Consider the following 27810-nt stretch of genomic DNA (forward strand, 5'->3'; position numbering starts at 1 on the left):
TGTCCAGAGCGGTCATGAATGGAGCACTCTGGGATAGCTCCCAGAGGCTAATACCGTCAAGTTGCGTCCACACTACCCCAAATTTGACCAGGCAATGTTGATTTCAGCGCTAATCCCCTCGTTGGGGAGGAGTACAGAAATCGATTTTAAGAGCCCTTTAAGTCGACAAAAATGGCTTTGTCGTGTAGACGGGTGCAAGGTTAAATCGATCTAACGCTGCTAAATTCAACCTAAACTCGTAGTGTAGACCAGGGCTAATTCCCCTTGAGGCACTCTAGGCAGGAGTGCTGGAACAGAGCAGCCAAGGGGCGATGGCCTCCCACTTTTTACCAGCTGTAAAGGTGAAGGGGGGTGGGGTCTTGGGAAGGGCAGCATGGGAACGAGGCCTTGGGGGAAGAGGCAGCCCTAGGGTGGGAGCTCAGGGAGAAGGGGTGGTGCGAGGGTGGGGCCTCACAGGGAACGGGAGGTGCAAGGGCAGGGTCTCGGGGGGGGCGGGGCGCAGGGAGGCACAGAGAGGTGGGGCCATGGGCGCTTCCACTGCTCCTGGCTCTAGGCCACCCCTTTCTTCAGCATTTCCTCCTGGCTAGTTTAGGCAGCACCTCACTCAGCATCCTGGCCTCTGTAAATCCTATTCTTCGTCATCTAACTCTCCCCCACGTATTCCAGGGAGGCTAGGCACCTAACTCACGGCTGAAGATTCCACTAGGCAGCAGGGCACCTAACTTCAGTGCTGAGCCTAAGTCATCCATGTGTGGATCTAGCCTCAGCTCCCCGTTTGTAAAGTGGAGATAATTCCCTGACTCACAGGGGTGTTGTGAGGATAAACCCATTAAAGATGGTGGGGTGCTCACAGATTGTGGTAATGGGGACCATAGAAGTACCTTAGGTAGATAGAAAGTGTAAAAATTAAACTTTACTTTTGTTAATGTGCTGTGCTTTTTTATTGGCTGAGGAACACAGCAACTTAATTGTCAGAGTCAACCAAAACATCTTTTGTATAATGGTAGAGAACCTAATTGTGTAATCCCTTTGGACTGTAGGAATGGGCCCCTACTGAGCAATTCTTCCTCTTCTCCTCTGGAGCCTAAGAGATGGTCAGATCTCTCCCTATTTTATTGTTGCTTGGAATAATTTGATATAGCAGAAATAGTCATTGGATTAGGAAGATGCAACTCTCCTACTTTGAAAACAAACATTTTAACTTTGCTTGCCTGCTTTTATGCTGTAGCAGGAGTCTGCTGTGTCCTCAGTTATGAAGAGCACTTTAAATCAATACATGGAGACTCACTAGGGAAGCCCATAATTATGAGCTTTATTGATTACCCCTGCACTGTCTGAGTATTCACATCCCACTAACAAACTCCCAGAGCCCTGTCCTAGCATGCAGTGGTCTCAGCAAAGAAAGTGGAAAGGATTCTCTGGGGGAAAGTCCCTTCCTTAGTAACAGCCGTGTTTGTCTGTATTCGCAAAAAGAAAAGGAGGACTTGTGGCACCTTAGAGACTAACCAATTTATTTGAGCATGAGCTTTCGTGAGCTACAGCTCACTTCATCGGATGCATACTGTGGAAATTGCAGAAGACATTATATACACAGACACCATGAAACAATACCTCCTCCCACCCCACTCTCCTGCTGGTAATAGCTTATCTAAAGTGATCATCAAGTTGGGCCATTTCCAGCACAAATCCAGGTTTTCTCACCCTCCGCCCCCCCACAGACAAACTCACTCTCTTGCTGGTAATAGCCCATCAAAAGTGACCACTGTCTTCACAACAGTGGTCACTTTTGATGGGCTATTACCAGCAAGAGAGTGAGTTTGTCTGTGGGGGGGCGGAGGGTGAGAAAACCTGGATTTGTGCTGGAAATGGCCCAACTTGATGATCACTTTAGATAAGCTATTACCAGCAGGAGAGTGGGGTGGGAGGAGGTATTGTTTCATGGTGTCTGTGTATATAAAAAGATCTTCTACACTTTCCACAGTATGCATCCGATGAAGTGAGCTGTAGCTCACGAAAGCTTATGCTCAAATAAATTGGGTAGTCTCTAAGGTGCCACAAGTACTCCTTTTCTTTTTGCGAATACAGACTAACACGGCTGTTACTCTGAAATTTATTGCCTCAGTAATTTTCACATCCAATCCGTTCAGTTCACGAGTAAAAATAAAAATACTTTTCTAACTGGCATCCCTGCAAACTCAACCTGCAATCTGAAAGCCAAGTTGGGTTCTTTCTGCCTCATGCATCACCAGCAACAAATATTCAGCAAGAGGAATCTAGCTAATAATTGTGTTGATAATATTCAAACTGGAATAGAACCTAGCTGTTGTGTTAAACCCTGCCCTGAGTTTGTTTTAAATTGTCCACATAAAAAATATGGCAATTAATAATTCCTTTCTCTTGTGCAGCTAGTAGTGGGTGAAAGGTGTCTCGATGATTGTTTTAACCTATGAATGTTTTCTGAAGCATGATATTGAAAGAAAGCAGAGGGCAGAGAAATATGCTGAGTTTGAACTAAAAGATTTTCAAGGCTTCTGGTGAGATTACAAATTTGTTTTAAGAACAGAATATACTCTATAGAGGAGAGGAAGAGGCATATATGGACTGTAGGAAATTCATCTTGAATAGGTCACATTTGATGGGTATTAAGCTGCCACCTATTTTGACATTTCTTTTCTATGGAGCCCTTGGCAACTTATTGAGAGTGAACTTTAAGTGTGGGAGAGAGAGCAGAGCATCATTAGCAGCAAAATGACATTGATCAGCATCCCCGTGTGCTGGGCTGTTGGGCTTTCCTTTTCCTGATCCCAAAAGACATTCTGGCCAAACCAGATGAGAACGTAGAACCAGATGACGCTACCATCTGCATGTCTGTGTCCTAAGCAACTTCAAAGATGTAACCCAAAGGTTTTTGTTGTTCTCTTGTTATCAATTTCCAGCTTCATTTTATTCATCCCACCTTTCTAATTTTTGCTTCCTGTTTAATAAAAGTCTGGCTTACCCCACCAGAAAAATTATATTTTTGTGATACATCCTTCTCCCCCTTGTCTGTGTATACATCACATTTTGTCTTAAGAAGAAACAGGATTGGATTTGGGATGAGATTTTTAAAAGAGCCTAAGCAACTCAAGAGCACAAATACCATGGCTTTTAAAGGGACTTTGTGCTCCTAAGTCACTTAGATACATTTAAAAATTCCACCTTAAACAACAGAACCTGATAGGCATCATCTAAAATCAACTCCCTTTTTCTCAAAAAGGACATTTAATACTAAAGAAAGCTACCAAGCCAAGCTATTCTTCTTGGAAGAATTCCCATTGATTTCAGTGGGTACCGGATCAGGCCCAAAATGAAGATTTACCTCATCTTGTGTGTCTTTAATGTTTTTACTAGTAGAGTGTGTTTGGTACTCTTCATCTTCAAAATGCTTTTATAGCCATTAACTAGTTTAATCCTCCCCACACTCCTGTCAAGTAATAGTTAGTATTCTCATTTTTTCAGACAGAAGCTAATATAGGCTTGAACTTGCAAAGTGGTGAGCACCCAAACTGGAAGGGATTTGCCAAAGGATAGGACCAGTATAACAGCCAAGATTAGAACTCAGAAGCTCCTAGTACTTAGTCATGTGTTTGGGTCACTAGATCGCCGCTACAGGTGATTTGAAGCTGGAAGATATTTACTATTTTGATATGACTAAAGGTTTTCACCATGAATGTACAGGGACTTAATTCTCTGATAACAAAAAGTAGAATCTGGTGCAACAAAATTACATTACTGCTATTTAAAGAGATGCACCATACTGACAATCAACATGACAAACTAGTTGGAGGATGAGCTGGAGAAATATTTTACTCACTAAAAATGTGAGAGTAAAGGCATTGCTATTCTTATTAAGAAGAGACTATAATTTCAAGTAGGATTAAAGACAATGGACATGCAGGGAGAAGTTAAATGAATTCAGGGGCATGACAGATGCTATTTTCTCACTCCCGTCTGTCAGGATGACATTGCCACCAGTTACTGATATGAACCCTCAGGTCTTAAGTCCCTCTGTAGACAGTTCACCTTCCTTTGCGGTGCCTCAAGGCTAGTTATCTTGCATTAGCCCCACTGTAGTTTTTCACACACAGTTGGCTTGGGTAATGCTCACTCTGACTGATGTGGACTGCTTGTATAAAGAGAAAGCAGTGTCTCTCACTAGAGATTGCAAATGCTAAAGAATTTATTAAGAGCTACAGGGATGTGCTGATCAGTCTTTGAGATAGAACCAACAACCCTCATAATTCAAATCCACACAAATTTCTTCTCTTTCAGCTGTACAATTTTAATGCAGCTTAGTTACTATGGATGGTCATAGAATCTGTCCTACAGGCACTGCAATTCTACCAAATAACTAACAGCCCTTTGCAAATGTTTACTATGATTCATAATACCCTAATGAGGTCGGTTAGGGATCATTTCTTCACCCACCACTGCAGTGCAGCGACTTCTATAGGGGAGCATTGCTATTTTACAGAACACAGTAATACTACTAAACTGTAGGGCAGCACATAAGGAAGAACACTGTAGACAACTGAAACTGCAGAAGTAATGTGGGTAGATGGGATGTAATTACCTGAGTTGGAATTTGACTAGAACACTAACACCCATTTGGGAGCATGTGTGAGAACTGCTGAAAGTGAGTGGAGTACTCAAGGATAGAGGGGTTGAAAATGGAGCGTATGAAGCTAGTATAGTACTTCCTTGGTAGTTAAAGAAAGATGATAACTTAGCTTCAAAAGTACTAAGAAAAGCCGAGTTGAAAAATCTCAGAGATGTATAGAATTTTGCAATCAACTTTATTGCAGTCAGGTAGAATTCTGAAAGAATGGCAATTATCGCAGTTGCTTTCTTTCCTTCTAGTAAAGGAAATATTTTTTACTTTAATGTAATCTCATAATCAAAATGCAGACTGGTAATATCCATGCCAATTTTCTAAAAAATGAAAGAACTAACTTAATGGAACATTGTGTTTCCTGATATATTGCCCACTATGTGATCCCACTGGCTGATCTCTTGACTACAGCTGACTCTTGTTTAAACCTGTAATGGTTTTGTCTGTCACTCGCACAGAGCCACTAACAACTTTCTTTAATTTCACAGCTGAAAGATAAAATAAATATACGATTATATTATTTGCATCCATTTCATTTTGTTAAAAATGTTATTTGAGCTCTCTCCACTAAAACTCCAGTCACGGAAGCTGATGTGCAGGGATAGACATTTTACCACATGCTGAGCATCTGGGAGCAGAGGGCCTAACTACAAGTCTTCATTACAATTCCTTTTTTCCAGGGATTACATATTACTTTTTGTCATGTATTAATTTTAAAACCAAAAGGACAGATAACATACAGAAAACTTGACAAGTGTACTTGGGGGGGAGGGGACCTGTGGTAATATAAAGAAAAAGGAAAAAATATCATAATACAGTCATACCCAGATAAAGATATAGATTCTTTGCCATAAAGATTTCCTTCCACCTGAAACTTGTTTTACAGTCTCACCAGAGGAACAAGTGTTTTTACAAGTGAGTGTTAAGTTATGAAGTGTAGAAACCACTGAATATGAGGGAAATTACTAATGTCAGATGCTGTTTTGTATGATGGAGAAAAATCAGTCTTTTATTAAATTAAATATTCCTGTAGTAACTCTTTATGAACTGATAGAGCCTCTCAACTACAAAGTACACATGCTTTAAAGCTTGTCTAGGTACACTGCATCTCAAGTTGTAATCTGCTCAGTTTGTGTACAGGATAGGTGGTTTTGGATGGAAGACTTGAAGGAAAAAAGACTAAAACAAAAAGATGCTTAGAAAATATTATAAGTGGCTTGATAGATGGCACGTCTCCTGTATCAGCACTGGATCAATGTCCCTGCATAGCATTATAGGGTATTGTACTGGTGTGCATCTTTCAAAGAAAACATAAAACTAGCACCCTGACTACTTTTGTTCATTAGAAATTCCATGGCACTTTTTGCAAGACTAGGAGTGTCAGTACCAGTTTCCTAGCCAAATTCCAATGTAAAGTTCATTCTGCCTACTTAAATTCCACTGCAGTTTTAACCTGTTAATGGTTGTATTTTATGCAGTGTTGTATACTTGCCAACAGTTGCCCTGTTGCACCACAGAGGTGGCTTCTTTTAAGAAGTAAAGTTTGCAAAGCATTTTGAAAAGGGATCATTCTCCTCACACACTTAGCAGTGGCCTGGTGGAGATATTACTGGTAATTGAGGAAAATAACATGCAGGTTGAGATGTTAGGGTATTAGTGCTCATTCAGATTATATCAGATTTGTAATAAAAATAACAATTAAGGAAATGAAACAAAAAAAGGTTAAAAATACTTCAGTAAACAACAAACGCTGGTTTTCTGTGACTCCTAAGGTAGGTTAAGTATGAGAGGTCAGAGCAGTGAGGATCGCTCTGCAGTAGGTAAACACAAAGGCAGGGTAAGTACAGTGTCACTCTTTGAGTTTCATACTGTCAGTTTTCCTCTTGTCAGACTTTGAAATTCACTTTAACTTTTTTTGGTGACTTAACATAAATGCTATTTGCTTTACTAGCTGAGTCTCTTTTAACTGAATGAGCTAGTGTCTTCCTAAGCCAGAAGCCCTTAACTTCTTTTTCAGCGAGGCTGGGAAGCAGCCTCTCATCCTCTCATGGATTTTGCTGCCTCGTTTTTTAACCTTATTTTCGCTTGCTATTGGGTGGCCTGACACTTGAGCTGCTCTTTGATTTAGCAGACCCTGCCTTGCAAATTCAGCTCGGTTCCCCCAGCCGCTCGCTTTCCCCCGTCAGATTGAGCATGTCTGGCTAGTGGAGTTGAACTAGGACAATAAAACGCTGCTTCTCCCCGCTCCTGTCCCCTTGCAGGAGGCTAAGGCGAGGGGGGTGGCTGGGATAAGACGCATGCGCGCCTAGAGGGTGTTGGGTGCCTATAATAACACTGAGAAAGCAAGTGCGAGCCGCTCGAGTCCCAGTGGCTGCTTGTCTGGCCAGCAGAGAGCGACACAGGCCGGGCGCCAGCGGCCGCCGCCGGTGCTTCTGCTGCGCAGGCTGACGAGCGAGGCCGAGTAGCCAGCGGCACAGCCAGGATCCGGGCGGGCGGCGCCGCGGGAGACACACGCCGGGCGGCAGCTCCGCGCCCCCTACCAGCCCCTCTCCCCCAGCCGGCAGCCAAGAGGGCGCCGCGCTGCCCCGGGGGGTGTCGCCCCGCAGCGGAGGGATGTAACTTGGCGCTGCCAGGCTGGCGGCTTCGGCGGGCGCGCCGAGGTGAAGGAGGAGTCGGGACAGGGGCTTTCCCCGCGGAGCAGCGCAGAGGGACTGAGCGGCGGCACCTCCAGCCCGGCGGTGCCCACTTGGGATGCGGCTTCCAACCATGAAAGGAAAGTTTGAGCGGGATGTCCGGGCCGAGGGAGCGGAGTAACAGCAGCCGCCCGTGCCGAGTGGCTGCGCCTTCGGGGCCCGGCTCGGCTGCCAGGGGAGCCCGGGGCAGCCTCCCGCGCCCCCGCGGGCTCGGCCCTGCGACCCGGACGGGAGGTCGAGCTCTGCCGGCGCTGGGACAGTCCCGCCTCTGATGCTCCTGGAGTTTCCTGCCGCATCGCTGCCCCCGCCGGCGTGTGGATCTGCCGGGCGGGCACGGCGCCCCGGGCTGGCTGCCCCTGGCGGGCCGCGGCCAGCCCCCCATTGCTCCCCCGCCGAGCTGGTAGCGATGGGGTGGGAAGTCCTGGCTCTGTGAAGCGCTTCGCCAGACCCGCCGCCCCGTCTGCTCGCTGGGTGCCTGGAGAGGGGCAGGCGCCAGCCGCAGAGACCGCAATCCAGCCGCCGCCTCCTGGGGGCTGGCCGTGGGTTTCCTTTGGGCTGACCAACGCCGGAGCACGGAGCGCCGGGCACTTCGGGAAGAGCCTCCGACTCCCCCTTCCTGGCGGGGGGCTGGCGGCAGAAGAGCCCCGTGGTCTCCCCGCTTCTGGGTGTTAGGCTCCCCTGCGATCAGATGCTTCACCCCTCTCCACTCAGAGCCGCGTTAGTAGGAGACCCCCCGCCCCCGGCATAGCGGGGTGCTGTGTCCACAACCAGCCCTGCCCCCCCCGCCCCTTTGCACAGGGGGGTGCTAGCAGAGGAGCCCCGTGGGTGCTGGGGACCCTCCCCCCCTTTTTTAGTTTTCTGCTGGGCGCGCTGCTGCCCCGGCCGCCGCCGCTGAGCGGTGCCATGTGGAGCGGGCGCTGCTGGCTGCTGCTGGCGGCGCTGGGCTGGCTGCTGCCGGCGGGGGCCGGGGCCAGCGGCGAGTACTGCCACGGCTGGCTGGACGCGCAGGGCGCCTGGCGCGACGGGTTCCAGTGCCCGGAGCGCTTCGACGGCGGGGACGCCACCATCTGCTGCGGCAGCTGCGCCTTGCGCTACTGCTGCTCCAGCGCCGAGGCCAGGCTGGACCAGGGCGTGTGCGACAACGACCGGCAGCAGGGGGCAGACGAGCAGGGCCGGCCGGACAAAGACGGCCCGGATGGCGCAGCAGGTAGGCGGCTTCCTTTCCCCCGCCCCCACCCCGGCCTGGCCCAGCGCAGCCCCCTCCCGGACCCCTGGCGGCTCTGCGGCGTGGGCAGCCCGGCGCGCCGAGGCTGGGCAGCTGCGCACCGTGGGCGCGGGGCAGCCAGGCGAGCAGGCAGTTCAGCCCCTCAAGGGAGGATGCTTATGGGGCGGCCAGGCTTGGCAAAAGGAGGCGCTGGCACTGCCAATCCAGAGTGGCCCCAGCCAGTCTGGCTGCCAGGTGTCATGGTGAGCCCAGGCTCTACCTTGACAGGTACCTGAACATAGGTCTGAGAGCACCCGCGGGCGAAAGGGCTAAGAAATGCCCATCTAGGGCACCGAGTGCCTGCCACGGCCCTGCAGGGTTAATGGCGTCAGCCTATTGGCTAGTGACCTGGGCCCAAGCCCTGAGGGTAGAGACTTCTTGGGAGCAGGGGCTCACTGGCAAACATTCCTACATCTCTAGCACATCTTTTAACGAGGGGAGCTGCAACCCCTCATTTTCAGCCCTGCCTATGGCAGCTGAGCCTTTAACTGCTACCTGGGATGTTGTTAATAGACCTGTAAGGAGTTTTGCCATGCACTTCAGAGGGACCATGATTTGGCTGGTCATCCTGAATCCACATGTAGTTATGGGTAATTCCCCTTAGTTTTACAGCACATATTTTTTATTACTAATACTTCTGGCAGTAGGATCAGTTGAAAAGTGAGACAAAGGAAGAGAATATGTTTCTGCCTTAAATGTAAATCAGACACTTCCTTTTTTTATAACAACAACAGAAGGACCTACACACAAATATCCTCAGTTTGTTGTCAGGGTCATGATAAAAGTAGAACAGAAATACAAATGTCAAATGTTTGGACTCCAGATAAGAAACTTGTCAATTAGTCCATCATTTGCAGCTATTAAAATCAGAAACATGGAAAAAGCAAAGTTACTGTCAAGGAGTTTGGATACTTTACAAATGACAAAATTTTTGATTGTTTTTTAAGTTCTGCATTTATTTAAATGACACCACTACTTTTCTTCAGAATGTCTTGAACAAGTTGTGTCAGACCTATATAGCAGCAGTATACTTTGCACTTCCAATTAAAAAAGAAAGGGAAAAAAAAAACATTGGAAGGGAACAACAGTTTCAGGAAAAGTAACTTCTATTACACAAAAACAACAAGGAGTCCAGTGGCACCTTGAAGACTAACAGATTTATTTGAGCATAAACTTGCGTGGGTAAAAATTCACTTCTTCTATTACACAGGATTTCAAAATGACTTCTAACCAACCACCATAGTCTAATTGTATATATTCTTCAAGCCTAGATACCACCTTTTAAGACTGTATTTATGACTAAATGTCAAGGACGAACTAATCTTTTTACTGCTGTTTGGGAAAAGCCTCAGTGGCTCTCTAGCACATTTGCTGGCCATACACAAATACTGAACACACTAGAACTAGCCTGAAGTGGTGTTATAATTAGGACAGACTTGGAAAACGTGTGTGTTGCAGACTGTAGCAAGTGCAGGCACCTGCTAAAGAGCTACAGGATTTGGCCAGTGCAGAAATAAACAATTATACTAGAAACTGTTTGTTAAAAGGTGTTAAAATTACAAAAAACGGGAGGTTAAACAGCCGTTAGTTTAATAATTATTCCTGGTAAGTGACTCTGTTAGCCATTCCAGTTTCAGTGAAGATATGACTCCCATTTACACGTTAAAAACAAGTCATTTTTTCTAAAAATCACATATTAGATTTATTTGCTGCTCATCATGATCTGATAGCTGTCACTAGTCTTTGTGAATACACTTGTTAACCTTCAAGAAGTGCAGCCTTGTCCTCTTGACCTTGTATCCTGCACATCTCATTAGTAATAGTTCCAGTAGATGTGGTCAGGTAATGCCATCTCAAGCGTTAGTAATACTTAAGTCTTGGGGCTGACAGTCTTAAATGAAAAGGACGAGTCCCAGCCATGTTGGCTGGGCTTTGCAAAAGTGTAAGAGAGATGTGGTCCCCCTTTTTGGTAGCATTTTGAGCATCTCATAGTCTTTAAGACAACTTGTGAGGAAGGGGAGTAGCAAAGTGGGGCACAGAAAGACTGATGAATTTCCTAAGATCACACAGGAAGTCAGTGGTAGAACAAGGAATTGAACCAGGTCTTGGAAGTCCCAGCCTACCACCCTAACCTCTGGGCCATCCTTTCAGTGTGGGCAGAGCTCCAATTTAAGCTCTTTGAAAATCCCAACCATTAGTTTTTGCAGCATCTGTATTTTCTTTAGTACTCTTTTATTAAAAGTAGCAAGTGGAATGTTTTAGTTTCCAGAATCACTTCTCCCTGGAGGACTTGAGTATATTAATGCTGCGTGACTGAAAGAAATAAGCAGTGGATTCTCTTGTTCTCTTTGTATAACTTTGTTTTTTAGGTTTGGCGTTTGTAGCAACTCCTAATAACAGTGGTTTTGTTTCTTTTTGTAGTGCCCATTTATGTGCCATTCCTTATAGTTGGATCTGTTTTTGTTGCCTTTATCATCTTGGGGTCTCTAGTAGCAGCTTGTTGCTGCAGATGCCTGCGACCCAAGCAAGAGCCACAGCAGAGCCGAGCACCTGGAGGTAATCGGCTGATGGAGACTATTCCCATGATTCCAAGTGCCAGTACCTCCCGTGGTTCATCCTCTCGTCAATCAAGTACTGCTGCCAGCTCCAGTTCCAGTGCCAATTCAGGTGCCAGAGCCCCCCCTACTAGGTCACAGACCAACTGCTGTTTGCCAGAAGGGACCATGAATAATGTCTATGTCAACATGCCTACTAATTTCTCAGTACTGAACTGCCAGCAGGCTACCCAGATTGTGCCACACCAAGGGCAGTATCTGCACCCACAGTATGTAGGTTATGCTGTCCAACATGACTCTATGCCAATGACCCCGGTGCCACCTTTCCTGGATGGTCTGCAAAGTGGATACAGGCAGATTCAGTCTCCCTATCCCCATGCGAATAGTGAACAGAAGATGTACCCAGCAGTGACTGTGTAACTTAAAAAAAAATCACATATTTTAGCACCTAAGCCGAGCAGAGGAGAAATACTTTTGGAATAAAGCTTGTAGAACCTCATTTGTAAATAATTTTGAAAGACTCATGCATGTCAGTGTTTTTAAACCATTTCTTTACATTGGATTCAGTTGCCAAAAACTGTGTAACGATATCTTTGAATTACCATTTCCAGATATGCTTCCATTCCAGTTCATGATTAATAGTGGCAATGGATTATGCTGAAGATGCATATGCATTTCAGATAACTGTGTGTGAGAGATGAATGCCTGAGCCATTAAGTGCCCTTCAGGTATGGCACAGTCAAAGCATTTGGCTACTTCATAAAAAGAGTTTTGTTACACTGTACAAGATCACAGTATTTAAGAAACCGCTCCTCTCCTCCTCTCTCCCAACTCCTTTACAACATTTCATATTGCTTTACAGACAATCACATTGTCAATGGAAGACTAAACCGTGCAATCATTGTAAGTTAGGAACCTGCTACCAAGTCCTATGATTTCTTACCCACCTTAGGTTCAAGGTGGAATGAGGTGTTATTCTTAGTTTTTCACAAGATTATTTTCTTTGTCCCTTATATTTATGTAGGAATTAGAAGTGTGTAAAACATTCAGCTCAAACTTCCAGTGCACTTGGAATCATTCTCGATTTGAGTTTGACTCATGTTCAGGAACCAATAGGGGTTTGCACAATCTTTGTTTATCTCAATGAACTTTAATAAAAAACAGATATGAGGTTCTTGCTTTGATCAAAATCTTTGATACTACTATTGTCCTGTGCATTTCAAGTTTGAACTGTGCTTGCAGAGAAAGGTCATGTAGTATCTTCAAATATGGCTACTAATCCCACTTCCTGTGAAACATAAACCTGTGTGAATGTGCACAAACATGTCAAACCAAGATCTTGCCCATGGGTTTATAATGCAATTCAACCATGGGAAATGGGATTCATTCTAACCCAAACCTTTCTGAACTCCAGGGCCTGCTGACCAGTTCTGATGTTAAAATAGTGCCAATCCAAATTGAATTTGGAAGGATTTGCACAGCTAGACTAGGAGTCAGTTTCTGGAAATACTATTTTTTGTTATTTGTGTTGAAAATAAACAAAAGAACAACCAAAACACTCAAGTCCTAATAGCTTTTCATTTTGTATAATTGCTTTATAAATGAAATATTTCTGCACAATGTAGAAATCTTTAAGCCTTCAAGCAGATGGCATGTTGCAGAGGGTGACTTTGCACTAAAACTTTTGATTCCATTTGTGATAAAATAGATAATCTCCTGAGTTTAAAGAAGCAACCAATATACAGTAAAAGCTGTGTTAACCAGCCCTGTACCAACCAGAAAGCTCTATAAACTGGCATTTCTAATCTCCATAGAAAGTCCGGTTTATAGTCTGGTTGGCATGGGGCTGACGGGCTCCTTACCTGGCTCCATGTGGCTCCCTGGAAGCGGCGACTTGTCCCTGCTGCTCTTAGACGGAGGCGTGTCTAGAGAACTCTGCGTGCTGCCTCTGTCCGTGCCCCCCTGCCCAGCTCCCATTGGCCGCGGTTTCTGGCCAATAGGAGCTGCAGAGCCAGTGCTCGGGACAGGATGGGGGCAGTGTGCAGAGCCACCTAGCTCAGCCTCCATCTAGGAGCAGCAGGGACAGGTTGCCGCTGGCAGGGAGGTGCCCGAGGTGAGCGCCCCCTGGATCCAGCACCCCACACCCTCATGTGTCCCAACCTGCCCCAAGCCCCTTCCCACACCCAAACTCCCTCCCAGAGCCCACACTCCCTCCGTGCCCCAACCCCCAGCCCTGCACCCAAACTCTTTCCCTCTTAGTTAACCTGAATTTTTCACTTATCGGCACCCCCCACACCCTCAGCATGCCGGATGAAAAAGCTTTTACTGTACAAGGAATAATCTGTGTTAATTGTAACGTGCATTTCATACTACTTTAAAACAAAACCAGCAATGTCTTTAAGGCTGCTTTCATCGTTTTTAAATTAATCTGTGCATTTCAATCAATTTGTTCTTTATGTTTGGAATGACAGTATAGTATTGAGGGCATACTGAAAACATTAAATTGCTTTAACCAGACTAGAACTGATAAAATGTTTTCTTATTGTCTGATACTGATTCTTTATGTTGCAATGAATCAGATACTAACAATTTTGTTACATGGACTGTATGTCAGGTCTAATGGTTTATCTGTAAACATGCAACACAAAAAGGCAAAAGGAAGCGATGTTCTTTACCACTGAAATAAGAAAAAGAGTAGGTATTTTACATCAGGTCTGCTGCTGTTGGCTGATACCATAACAATAGTACAGCATGTATAACTTTTAAGAAAGAGGCATCCTTTGAGCCACTTTATTTCTTTTGACTAGAAAAGATTGGGGCTGATCTTGAGAAGTGCTGGGTACCTCCTACAAAGCATTGAAACCCAAATTTTTAAAGGTATTTAGACATTGGTCTGCTCAGCATTTTAAGTCTTAAGGATATTAGACAATTAGTGGGATTTTCAAAAGCACCTGAGCACCCAACTCCTATGGTAAGTAGGCACCTAAATACCTTTGAGGAACTAGGCCTTTCAGTGCTGTGCAGAGCAATGTCTAAATACCTTTAGATCTAGGCTAAATGCCCTCAACTGTTGTTGGCTTCAAAAGGAATTAAAGGTGCTCAGCATCTCACAGGATCAGGTCCATTGTTTCTTTTCCGGAAGACAGTTTCCCACAGCCTGATGTTAGCTTTTTCAACTGTGAATAAAGTTAGCTCTCTATTTCTCTCTCTCCCAGAATGCACTGCATTCATTGCACATGCCCTGTTAAGGACACCTGCTCTGATTTATGAAATTCAGGTGAATCTCTTTGTACATTGTTTACTTGTTTAAAAATTTTAAGTTAAATTTAAGTATGTAGAAATTAATTTACAACTGTTGGAAAAAAAACAAACCCTGAGTTGTAATACAAGGAAGTTTGTGAGATGTGGTGTTTTATATCTTGTGTATAATAATGTAAAATCAATGTTAACATTTGGTAAAGTTTTTAAATCTCTTACAGGGCACTTTACATAAAGTGTTTCTTACAAATGAAGAAAAAAACCCTTTGCTTCTTAATAAATATTTTATGGTGTGATTTTTTTTATTGCTGTCAAACTAATAAGATATTCTTCAGTTGTCTTAGTTTTCTTTACTAAGCACAGCTCTCTAGCTCTCTAATGAATAGCCAAATGCTCCATATTTTAGCAAACAATAAAGTTTGATCCTTTAAATTTGATTTAAAAGAATAAAAAATGATATTGGAAAATGCCATTCTTCCTCATGCTCACACCTTAAAGAAACTCAAAGTGTAATTGAATTAGTGTGGCAGAATCTGGTCCATAATACATGCATTCTGTTACAGAGCAGCTTTAAATCTGAGAGAACCACCAACTGCAGGTAGTTGTATAAATCAAAACTATAAATCAAAGGACAGTTTCTGTGCCTTGAATTAATTTGAAAATGGTGCTCCCTTTCGAGGGTACTGATTCACCAAAGGACTTCAGCATGTGAGTAGTCCCCACTGGTTTCAGTTAGTCTGCTCAGGTACTTAAATTTAAGCACTTGCTTAAGTACCTTGTTGATTAGGGTCTGAGCTGTCTGTCATGGAAGGGTACTGTATTCTAGCTCCCAACTGCATGCAAGTCATCTAAAATCTTCCATGTTACAATCTACATCTGGCAAGATCACACACTGGACCAATCCTGCCTCTATTGAATTCTCTGGGCACTTTGCCATTAACTACATCTGTAGCAGAAACAGAGTCAGTACTTTCCTCTCTACAGGGGAAAAAGGTGTTATAAAGTGATATATTCAGTTTAAGTTTTGACAGATTCTTAACCTCTAGTTTGAATGCCCAATTAGTGATGAAGAAACAATAGCTGTTGCTGGTGATATTAATCTCTGTAATAATGGTAGACAATTGCTTTGAGATTAGTTTTAAATCTACAGATTTTCATTAAAATGACACTTAAAGTAATCATGTGCAAATGGTGCAGATGTGTCCACAATTGCTTTCTGTTCCATAATAACTTACCAGCTCCTCAGAGTTAAAGGGTGGAATTACAGAGCTACCTGTTTCTTGATGGTCTAAAAGTTACCAAAAGGTGGGATGAAAAAGCTTTAATTTTGGGTAATTACTGTGGAATTTTTTTTTAAAGAGGAAATGTTTTATTATGATCATATTTATCAGCTAAGCATTTATTTCTAATACTTCATGGTAAAATGTTATGCCTTCTCCCTTTCCTTCCTAAACTGAGATGAAACTTTTCACTCAAGTCAGTAATCCTTTGCCAGTTAAAATATTTTTTCTAAATACTACAAAAATTCCATTGTGGTAAAGTGGCACATTTCAGTACAGTGGCACTCCAATGTCTGAGACTAGAACTAGGATTTTGAATGCCTGGTGCTTGCTACTTCATTCAGTTTCCAGATGTTGGTTAGACTGGCATAGAGATTATTGACATTTGTGATGAGAAGCAGGGCAGATGTTCTGCTGGAAGCAAAGGAGGAAAAAATTGAATTAATAGGAAATTGGACCCTGTCACTTATAAATGCTGTTGACTGAGAAATGGGAAAGAACAGTGTGGGAGAATTTACACAACCTTGGTTGAGTGGGTTTGGTACATATCTGAAATATAAAAGCATTCAGAACTCTTCAGAGATTATAGGCACTGGGTAAAAACATTCTATTACAAAAAGCTAGCAGAGGGAGTGGTTCATGGTTTGTGGAGACCATGTTAGCTTGATGGATGCTCAGAAGTAAGGCTGGCTGAAAATTTTCCATCATGACTTTTTCAATGGAAAATTGGGGTTTTGACTAAATAAAAATGTCACAAAAATACCTGCTTTCTGTGGAAAATCTTAATTCTTCATTAAAAAAATGAAAATATTTCAGTTTTTGGCAAGAAAAATGTTGGTATTCAAATTAAGCTGAAAAAAATCAAAATGTTTTATGGAAATTTTAGACAAACATCTTTTGTTTTGTTTTTTTATCACAATTTTCTCCAGAAAAAAAAAGCCTCTTATTTTTTACTGACTCTACCCAGAACAACAACGTACAGATCAATAGTTCAATAATTTTTCTGATGTGTAAATTGGATCTTTTCTTGCAGTTAAGAATTGAGAGCAGAGCAGATGTAAATTGCTTTCAAAATGAGGCGTGAGAGCACAAATTATTACACTTTTTACTGAAGTTGGAAAGGTAAGGGAGGCAACTATTCTTTAGTGCTAAGCCAGGTTTGTTTACTTATTTAGAGAGTATTAGATATTTATGTAGTCAGAATTTGTGGGGTGTTTTTAGTACAGCTCAGAAAGAAGAGCACTATTTTCAACATTGTAACTTGAAAGAATTTAGAGGACTATAGTAGCTATCAGATATTGATGTGACAAATGTCCAGGAATTTGTATGTGTTTGTGTGTGTATAGATATATATAATTCACACACACACTACTGTATATAGCTAACACTCCCATCCTTAAATATCAAAAAGGGGTAAAATGTCTCAGCTTTGTGTGTTGTTTTAGCCATGTTGCTCCTGTTACAGCTAAAAAGCCAAATACCACATACAATATTCACACTGAAGACCGTGACAAAACCCAACAGGGGCTAAACCTCTGTCTTTCCCTCTTGTAGGCCTGTGATGGGGTTGACAGACTCCACGCTAAATCACAACAAGGTATTAGGCAATTTTGGGCTAGCTGAGGCCCTGCATCTCAACGGCTGCAGGGCAATGCTCCAGCTGGAGGGACAATTTAAAAGGGCTCTGGTAGGGCAGATGCAGGAGATACAGGCTGCACCAGGAAGTGAGGCTGATGCTTGGAGCTGTGAGATAGGTGATTACAACATTACTAAGGCCCCTCCAGAAGCAGTGATCCATACCCTCTCTGGACCTTCTGGAGTTGGGAGCCATGAGAGGCCCTGGAGAATGGGGCACTGTCTCCCTGGCAGACTAAACTGATATCTCTAATACTATGACCATGCCCTAAATGGAGGAGGAGTAGACTGTTAGGAAGTGAACTGTGGGGATGTAAATTGGGGTGGACCAACAAGTGGTCTGGACACTGCAACAACCCTTCAGGGCCTTAGGTCAGGTCCCGCTACCCTGATCCTCCTCCTCCTCCTCCAATGGGAGAAGAAGGGACACATAGGAGGGACTGAGGCCTGCCAATGACTTGTCAGGGCCACCCCCTCCAGAACAGACTGAAGAGAACTGTGGAGCCACTGCCTGACCACTAGGCCAGCTGGATATCGGGCAGAAGCCCCAGTCCAATTTCCACTGAAGTCAATGGAAAGACTTTTATTGGGTTGAACTGGGCCCATAGTAAAGATGAACTGGGCCCATAGTAAAGTTGAAGTGGGCCCAATGGCTTGACTTAAGGCTGAAACATCAGCCTTTAACTTCAAATGTTGCAGACTGATGTCTAGTTTTTCTTTTTTGTGTTGAGAAAGGATAAATTATTAGGTTTTAAATACATCAGCTATTCTAGACCAACTATATAGCATGTAAATACATAAGCAGCCACACAGACTCATAAAAAAAAAATCAAGAAATGGTAAAGACCATTAGGTCATCTCGTCCCTCCTCCTGCCAGTGCTGAGCCTGCATTTTTGTTTGCTCAGTTTGATCTCATTACTCAGTTTTACCTTTTCAGACCACCCTAAATAATTCCTCTTTCCTTTATATTTACACCCTTTAGATTTATGTCCTCGCTTAGTCAAGAGTTACCAGAGATACACTGACATAATTCTTTTAATCCTTTCTTTGTAAATAAATTGTTACTTATTTAAGTTGCTTTTCTATAAAATTCTCTGTGGCATGGCCTCTTTCTGGGGGTGCAGAGATACCAGGTAGTGCAAACCTTATTCTAGATGTGGCCCCACCAGTGATACACAGGAAGGAACTGTTGCTTGTTCCATGGCATAATGCCTCTTTATATGCAGTCTAGCCTCATTCTGGCTGTTTGAACTGCTATATACCATTGCAATTCCATAAAGTAGTACTTTGGCATAGCCTCTTGAAGAATCTTAAAGCATTGTGCAAGCATTAATGAAGTGATCCTATAATACCCAATGGTATAGATAAAAACTATTAATACACACAAAGCTTAATTGTGAAGCAGTTAGGCTTTCTGCACATGCACCTGACTCAAAGCCACAAACATAAAGAAATCAAGAGTTATGCCACCTAACACACCACATTCCCTACTCCAACACCTGACCATCTCACAACTACCGTATGCCACAGACACACACCACAACCTTAACTCTGTCCCCCTTTTGCCTTTCTGCACATACTGCTTCACTAGATTGTTTGCCAACCCTAGCAGTTGTGACTATTTGGTGTAGTGATTGTGTTGAGAGTGGGTAGTTTGGTAAAGTGTGTGTGCAGGACAGTAAACGGGGAGCAGGGAGCTGAGTTACAGTTGTGGTGCATGACCTGTGGTGTACGGCAATTGTGGTATGGTCAGGTGTGGGCCTGTGGTGGAGTGTATGTACTGTTAGGTGACTCAACTTTTAATTTCTTTTTGCTTTTGCGACTTGTGTCAGGTAAACGTGTGTACACCAACACCATCTGCTTCACAACAAAGGTTAGTGTGTATGTGTGTGTTACTTTCCTAAAAGTTTTAAAGGTTTAATTATTGGTGGCATTTTCACTGAGGGTTGGGGGGATGGAGCTAGGAATCATTTTATCCATCAACAGCTACACATAAATCCTTCCTTGTTGGAATAAAATCTGACAGAAAATATAGCTCTTCACATCAGTTGGGCTGGCATGTGCCCAGTACCTCTGCCACCAGTCAACCAATCAGGCTTGCAAGCAAACAGCCTCAGTTAATCAGATGTAGAGCATATAAACTTCCAGTTATAATGTGAATAACAGCTAAAAATTATCCTAAAATCCAACATAAAAGAGAACCTCCCCATTGGCCCAAATCTGGTTACCCTCTATGAAGTTTTGCATAGATACAGAACGCTTTTTAAGAGAGATCAGACAACAGTGAAAAGTGGGCCTGCCAAGAACAAATTTAAGCCAGAACCCAACGCAGCCTAGCTATTAAAAATATATCCTGAGAAATCAAACAAACTACAGCGAAAATTCAAAAGACATAAAAACTAAACCTGTGTGAAATTTCACATTGATTAGCCACTTACTTTTGGAGAATAAGAATTTATACCTCATTTAAAGCCAATATTATATACAACTGAGGAGTTTTTACGAGGCATCTCCATGTTTTATGGGAAACTGAGGCTCAAAGAGATTAAGTATGTTGCTTAAGGTGTCTGCAAGAAGCCTGTTGCAGAGTCAGGAGTGAACCAGATCTCAACTCCCAGCCATGTACTTTAACCACAGCACCATTGTACCTCTCTCTCAAAATATCCAATTTGCTGTTCACTCTCAGGCCATGTCTACACTATGGAGACCATAACAGTATAGTTGAGCTATGCCAGCATAATCCTATAGTATAGACACAGCCTGTGCTGATAGAAGGGGGTTTTCTGTCTCTGCAAGAACCTCCCTGAGCAATGGTAGCTATGTTCATGGAAGCATTCTTTGTCAACTAGCTGTGCCTATGCCAGGGGTTAGGTTGGCTCAGGATGTGAATTTTTATGCTGTAGCTATGTTGACCTAAGATTTAAGTGTAGACAAGTCTTTAGTTCTTTTTCAGAATTCCTGCTTTCCAAGTATCTTCCTCCCACTGAATATTTGTTATTAAATATTACTACCCATATGTATTCACCTGTATTTTTCCAAGCTGAATCTCATTATTTCTGGCTCAGATTTCTCACTTCTCTGTAGGTCCCTTTGTATTATTTCTCTGTCCTCAATGGGAACTGCAACACTTCTCTGTTTAGTATCACTTGCCAATTGAATGAATGTGCTGTTTAACCCTTCCTCTAGCTCACTACAGTTCCGTGCCTAATAAAACCAGGCCTACCGCCTGTCACTATGCTAACTGCCCACCCTCACATAATTTGGCATGGTGCTGTTGGTCAATGACTGCTGTTTGCAATTCTTCAGTCTGTTTTCAATCCATGTGACACTGTTTCTGCCCAAGGCAAATGGAAATAATTGTTCAAATACAATTGTTTGAGGCACTGTATCAAATGTCTGCCTATACTACAGTGGACTCATTAATGCACACTTACAGGAGAGCCCCATTGCAGCCTAGTAAGGTCTGTGATTTGACTCAAGGCTAGTGGGGGTAATGCCATTTGAGGGAATTCCATGTTATCCCTGATCCCAGGAATGGCTGCAGCCCTGACCTGGGCAACTTACTGTGCTCTTCCTTCTCTGGCATTCTGGTGCTGAAAGGCGCGGGAGCTGATTCTCACTGAAGCTGCTGAGGAACCCAACAGCCACTGTGAGGCTATCAGGAGTGAGAGAGGCCATTAGAAAGGCAACCTCCATTGTCCCTCCTCCCCTTCAACAGCAGCTTTTAAGGGAGCCACGAGCATCTGGGATCCTCAGGGTATTCAGACCAGCTGTGGGAGTCAAATAAAACTGGCCACCACTTCCTCCACACAGAAGGGAAAGGACATCCACAGCCCTGAGCCCTCCTAACCTTCGTTAAGAGGGAAAGAAGAGGTGGCACAAATGGGTTAAGTTCCTTCCCCTCGGTCAAGAGGTAGCAGCCATCTTTAAAATAGAGTCGTAGAATTTAAGGCCCGAAGGGGCCACCAGATCATCTAGTCTGGCCTCCTGTACATCACAGGCCACGAGCATCCACACACCAAACCCAGCAACTGAAATGAGACCAAAGTATTACAGCCCTGAGGAACCTGGAATGTTATGTGGCACAGGCTGAGAATAGGAGGGACTGAGGGGCACCAGTGCCCGAGGCCCCTGGTAGGCAGAGAAATTATTAAGTGAGAAATACCCAGATAATCCAGCCATGTGACCCACCCCCACACAGTGCAGAGGATGGTGAACCCTCTACCTCTCCCCAAGGTCACTACCAATCTGATCCGGAGGTGAGGGAGGAGAATTCCTTTCCGACCCACACATATGGTGATCAGTTAGACCCTGAGCATGTGAGCAAGAACCAGCCAGAGAGAGACTGGTCAGTGTCACCTTAGAACCCTGTGCAGTGTCCCATCTCCAGCTGTGCACATCCCTGATACTTCAGAGGAAGGATATAATATAATATAATATAATATAATTAATTAATATATAATATACACCCTCCATGGCTGGACTGAATGACAGACTAAGGCAATGGCTGCCTCCAAAGCAGCAGCTCTTAAGGAAACAAGTGAGGCAGCAGAGATGGTCTTTCTGAAGACCTCTCTACCAGCTACTTGTCTATTCCTATAAAAAGCTTGATCCCTCCAGCTCAGCAGCAGCAGTAACATAAGTAACCTCATCTCAGGACTTTAACCCATGCCAGGGCAGGGCTGGGGTGACATGTCACTCTTTGGTTGGCCTGCAGAGAGCATGGAGGCACGTGAACTGTCCCTGCTTCTAGACCAGCCATAGACCTCTGTTGATCTATTCTATGTTAAAAGGAAAGTGCAAACCTGGAAATCCACTTTCAGCACAGGTTTACCACAGCATGGATTAGCGAGGTGTTAATGTACATCCACTGCCTTCCCTGCACCCACAGATCTTGTAATTTGATTACAAAAAAGCTATCACGTTTGCCTGGCTCAATTTGTTCTTTATATCTGGAAGAATCTCCCACACACTGATCTTGGGCTTTTTTCATGTTGCTTGCTAGTGGTGCTCAGGGGCATGCACCCCTCATGTCCCTCTCCCCCGCCTCCACTCTGGGCATCATTTATTTCCTTCTCTGGCTCTTGTTTTCCTGTGTTACCCAACCACTCACTCCCACAGGGTCCTTTGGATGTTTGTCTGTTCTGCATTACATAAACTTTCCAGATCGCCCTCCTTAGTAAGCAAGGGGGTTAGGGCTGGAAGCATTGCAGCTCAGCTGAGGAGATCTGCTGCCATATGCATACCCAACATGTAGTTGCTCCATTAGCTAACCCTAAAATAAACAAATGGGGCAGAGGTATCGGTTGGTGCTGTTTTATTCAGGTTAATAATATACCATGAACTCTATCCTAAACAGCAATTCAAGTCACTGACAATTATAGCTTATTAGAAGTGGTCTTTATATGTGACAGCAGCAATGTGTCCTGGTTTGGGGACATGAAGAAGCTGCCTAAAAAGGGTGGTGTCTTGTACACGTCACACTGCATTGTAAAAGTATGTGCAGGCATTCAATACATTAACATTAGACTTTCTACTGTCAAGATTTTCCAACTGGTATTAGCCAAAAACTAATGGCAAGAAGGCAACTGTTTCACTTGCAATGGCAGAAAACTTACTAGTGGTGTTGCAGGCTGTCTCCTGCTACTCCCTCATTTTCATTTACAAAAAAACTCCTGGCTGTACTAGCATACAGCTGGCAAATAGCCAAGAGACAAAGTACCTTCAGGATTGTGCTGGTGTGGCCAGGGGCATTGGTTAATTTTATTTACTTTTAGTATTTACCATCTCCCTTGGGACTTCTTGATTATGTTTTCCAATGTGCAGACAACATTCCTAACAGCAACTTTTAGGATGTTGTCTTCTAAAGTTCATGATCCAGTAGTTAAAGGTGAACTTCAAAGGAAAAGGGGTTGTGGGTTTTTTTCCTCCCTTTTTTGCTTCTTTAGGGTGTGTAATGAAGGAAGGTCTGTAAGGCAAGCTGTTTGTTTTAATAACAATCTCATTTTTTACATCAAGTTTTTTCTACCTCATTTTTCATGGGTACCTGGAATACTAGTAGGATTATGACATCAGAAGGCAAAGAAACTGAAGCTTGGTTAAGTAAAATGGTTGGTTTATTTTATTCAGACTTCAAGCTCTGTTTTGTTTTTTTAATTCCTACTTAATCCAGACGCCCAACAAAGAGTGGGAATAAAAAGCCTCTTTGTTAAAGAGGAGCCTTTCTTCAATTAAGGGCTGAGAAAACTCACTCCTTTTCTCTCGGTGCCAAGGAAATCTTCAGCAAACCTAAGGAAGTAAAGACTTGATATCTCTAAGGTAAAAATCAAGTAGAAAAATAAATTTAAAAAAAACCAACCACCAACCTTTCAGGCCCTTCGGTATAATTAATGAAGAAACATGTAAGAGCACAACCGCAAATATTTTTCCTTTATTAGTCACCTTCAAAACACTGCAATGGGAATAAGGAAATCAGTCTTCCATACCTGGGTCTGTGACTTTAGGCAAATCACTTCACCTCGCTGGACCTGTTCTTTCCCATCCATAAAACAGAGATGAAAATGCTTATCAGTCTCCCAAGATGTTAGAAGGCTTAGTTCATTAAAGTTTGCCAAGTGCTTTGAGATCTGAGGGAAAGAGCTAGTGAAGTGTTTGAGACTGTTAGACACAGAGCCAAATTCAGCTGGGCAACAAACGCCACTGACATCAATGGAATTGTGCCCACTTATGCCTAGGTTGAGTCTGGCCGACAATTTACAGGATGTAAGTGAGGATGCTGATTTATTTTGAAGTCACTAATAAGATTTATTACCCAAAAGGTAAATATTGTCTTAAGCAGCTGCTAATTCCCTCAATATTTACTCTGCGAGAATGACTCGTATTGATTCAAGACACTAGACAGTTTGTGTATTGTTCTGTACATTCGGGTCGTCTCTCACTTGCACCCGTGCAGGTCAGCAGCAACTTTGTTGAAGTCAATGGAGTTTTAAAGGTGTAAATATAATAAAGTCAGAATTAGGCTCTACATTTTAAAGTAAAATAGCTACCTTCACTAGGTATATATAATACTTTATATTCATTGTACATGATTTTTTAATGGCATGTGTACAAGATATTCAGAGATTAGGAATCGGGTATAATGACCTGCGATGATGGTGCAGTTTTGTGTCAAGCTGTCCTTCGGCTTGTCCCATCAGCTGCATCCGGATATTGGTTTTTGCGTCTACAGTCATAGAAAAGTAGGCTCATGTTAATTTTTTTCTGGCTAAAATACTAAATTAATTTGCTTGGAAGTGGCTCCCTTTCAAGAGCAGCAAGGGGTTTTTTCAGCCCAGTGATAAGTCCAATATATATATATTTTTTAAATTCCTTTTCCTCCAGTCGCCTTCCTCCCATAAAAAATGTGTAGGTGGCTGCTGCTATCCACACTGAGGGCTTGTCTCCACCTGAAGTGCTACAGCGGCACAACGGCAGCCCTGCAGCTGTGCCACTGTGGTACTCCAGCCACCCATGCAGACGGGAGGGGTTCTCTGGTCGGTGCAGTTAATCCATTGCCCAGAGAGGTGGATAGCTAGGTTGCCAGAAGAATTTTTCCATCGACCGAGCACTGTCTACACCGGGGGTTAGATCAGCTTAACTACCTTGCTCAGGGGTGTGGATTTTTTTACACCCCTGAGCGAAGTACCTGGGTCGACCTAACTTTTTAGTGTTAAACCAGGCCTGAGTAACAGGGAAGAATAGTTAGCTCAACAGCTTTGTTTGAGTGTAGTGAACTGTTCTTCTTTGAGTGCTTGCTCATATCGATTCCAATTAGGTGTGCGCGCGCCGCGTGCATGATCGTCGGAAGATTTTTACCCCAGCAACACTCGGTGGGTGGGTTGAGGTGCCCCCTGGAGTGGCGCCTTCATGGCACCGGATATATGCCCCAGCCGACCCAGCGCCCCCTCAGTTCCTTCTTGCCGCCCGTGACGGTCGTTGGAACTGTGGAGCGCAGTTGCCAAGTGAAGCAGGATGGCACTGGTCCTGGTCCCAATCTTGGTCCTGGGACCTTTCACGGCGTCACTCACAGTCCCGGCACCGATCTCATAATTGGCACCGGTCATACTCGCGACGCTGCTCCAGCTTGCGGAGATCCGAATCGCAGTACAGCCGGTACCAATCGGACTCCCAGCACCGCTCCTGGTACCAGTCAGAGCGGCACTCGACCTGGAGCCAATCCTGGCACTGATCTCGCCAGAGGTCGTCATCGAGATCCAGATCAGGCTCCCGGTACCGATACGACCGCAGGCACCAATCGACGTCTCGGTACCATTCTGCATCACGCCACCGGTCCCCACCAGGCACCACGGCACTGTACAGCACCAGAGGACTCTGTGCCGACACATTCAGCACCGCCTTGGCCATGTCGCTCCGCCTCCACGTTGTCACGCTCACAAGGTGGCCACCACACCACAGGACCAGGGTGAGAACGGTGCAGGCCAGTGGCTGGACGAAGGCCAGGACCCGGGCCAAGGACCTCCACAGTGGTCTTTTTGGACCCCCTGGGCATACCATCAGGCCCAAGGGGTTCCTTCGGGGGCTTCCCGTTCCGCCCCTTCAGAGCCCCAAGTACCAGAGGCCACTGTGTCTCACCACCCACCCCTCCCAGGGGGTTCTGAGGTGACTGCTCCAGTGCCAATACAGGCCCACGCCCCTAGCGTGGTGGACCTTGGGCAACAAGATCCTCCACAAGAGGACCTCATGCAGGATCTCTTAGTCCCGGGGGTATCTTCCTCACCCTCGCCTGATGAGGCACTGGCAGGGACTACGGTTTCGGGCCCTCCTCCTATGGACCTCCACGCCCAACAGGAACTGCTCTGCAGGGTGGTGCGCAATATGAACCTCCAGGTAGAGGGGATGGTGGCGGTAGAGGACTCGGTGGTTGACATTCTGTCAGCAGAGGCACTGTCCAGGGTGGCCCTCCCAGTCATACAAACTATACAGGCCAATGCCAAGACAATCTGGCAATTGACAGCCTCTGTTCCACCTACGGCCAAGGGGGCGGAAAGGAAGTACTTTGTCCCCTCAAAGGAGTACGAGTACCTCTATACGCACCCCCAACCGTGCTCCCTTGTCATGGCCTCGGTCAATGAGAAGGAACGGCACGGTTAGCAGGCCCGGCACGTAAATCAAAGGACACTAGATGCCTAGACTTTTTTGGGCGCAAGGTGTACTTGGCCGGAGGCTTGCAGCTCAGGGTGGCCAACCAGCAGGCACTCCTGAGCCGATGATTGTAATTCGTGGCACTCTATGGAGAAATTCAAAGAGTTGGTTCCACAGGAGTCCAGAGAGGAATTTTGGGCTCTAGTAGAGGAGGGCAAGAAGGTGGCCAGAACCTCCCTACAAGCTTCTCTGGATGCGGTGGACTTGGTGGCTAGGACCCTGGCCTCAGGCATAGCCATGCGTTGCATCTCGTGGCTGCAGATCTCTGGCTTACCACCAGAGTTGCAGCAGACGCTCCAGGACCTGCCATTTTATGGCCAGGGCGTATTCTCCGAGAAGACAGACTCTAGGCTGCAGAGTCCGAAGGACTCGAGAACTATCATGCGCTCTCTGGGAATGCATACTCCAGTAACGCAGAGAAGGCCCTTCAGACCACAGCCTCAGAGGTCCTACCCTCCCCCTCAGCCAAGACAGGACTTCTTTAGAAGACGCGGCCGAGGTGGTAGAAAAAAACAAACTGGCCACCAAGCCAGCCAAGGCCAAGGCCCTCCCAAGCCATCACCAGGGCTTAAGCAGAACTTTTGAAGGTGCGCCCAAGGACTGAGCACCAGTCTCCATTCAGGATCCTTCCCCACCTTTCCAAGATCGTCTCTCCCATTTCCTCCATGCGTGATCTCACATAACATCAGACCGTTGGGTCCTACGCATGGTGGAAAGGGGTTACTCCTTTCAATTTGCTTTCCCCCCGCCCCCGACCCCGTCCCTCTTCAGGGACCCTTCTCACAAGCACCTCCTTCTACAGGAGGTCCAATCACTCCTAGCTGTGGGGGCGATAGAGAAGGTTCCAAGCGAGTCAAGGGGCAGGGGTTTTTACTCCCGCTACTTCCTAATCCCCAAGGCCAAGGGCGGGCTTCGGCCCATCCTGGACCTATGCAGACTCAACACATTCATGTTAAAGTTGAAGTTCCGCATGGTCTCACTAGGGACCATTATTCCTTCCTTAGATCCAGGAGACTGGTACACGCCACCCTCGACATGAAGGACGCATACTTCCACATTGCAATCTACCCAGCGCACAGATGCTTCCTTCGTTTTGTGGTCAATCAACAGAACTTCAATTCACCGTCCTTCCTTTCAGCCTATCCACGGCCCCCAGGGTGTTTACCAAGTGCATGGCTGTTGTAGCTGCCTCCCTTCATTGACAACGGATCCAAGTGTTCCCATGTCTCGATGACTGGCTTATTCAGGGTTGTTCCAGGGATCAGGCGCAGT

At 44.9% G+C, this 27810-nt stretch overlaps 1 protein-coding gene across 1 annotated transcript; it reads left to right on the forward strand.

The window, feature by feature from the left end:
- Window positions 1-8247: 8247 nt before the first annotated feature.
- On the forward strand, window positions 8248-15476 carry SHISA2 (shisa family member 2). Its single transcript, XM_074958606.1, has 2 exons — window positions 8248-8551; window positions 11030-15476. The coding sequence occupies exons 1-2, from the start codon at window positions 8248-8250 to the stop codon at window positions 11581-11583; spliced, it is 858 nt and encodes a 285-aa protein (XP_074814707.1). The 3' UTR covers window positions 11584-15476.
- The last annotated feature ends 12334 nt before the right edge of the window (window positions 15477-27810 follow it).

This window comes from Natator depressus, chromosome 1 (genome assembly GCF_965152275.1).
Source record: "Natator depressus isolate rNatDep1 chromosome 1, rNatDep2.hap1, whole genome shotgun sequence".
NCBI lineage: Eukaryota > Metazoa > Chordata > Testudines > Cheloniidae > Natator > Natator depressus.

Coding starts and splice junctions, on each gene's coding strand:
- SHISA2 (XM_074958606.1), top strand. CDS start 8,248: ATGTGGAGCGGGCGCTGCTGGCTGCTGCTGGCGGCGCTGGGCTGGCTG. Junction 8,552..11,029: donor CGGCCCGGATGGCGCAGCAG/GTAGGCGGCTTC, acceptor TTCTTTTTGTAG/TGCCCATTTATGTGCCATTC.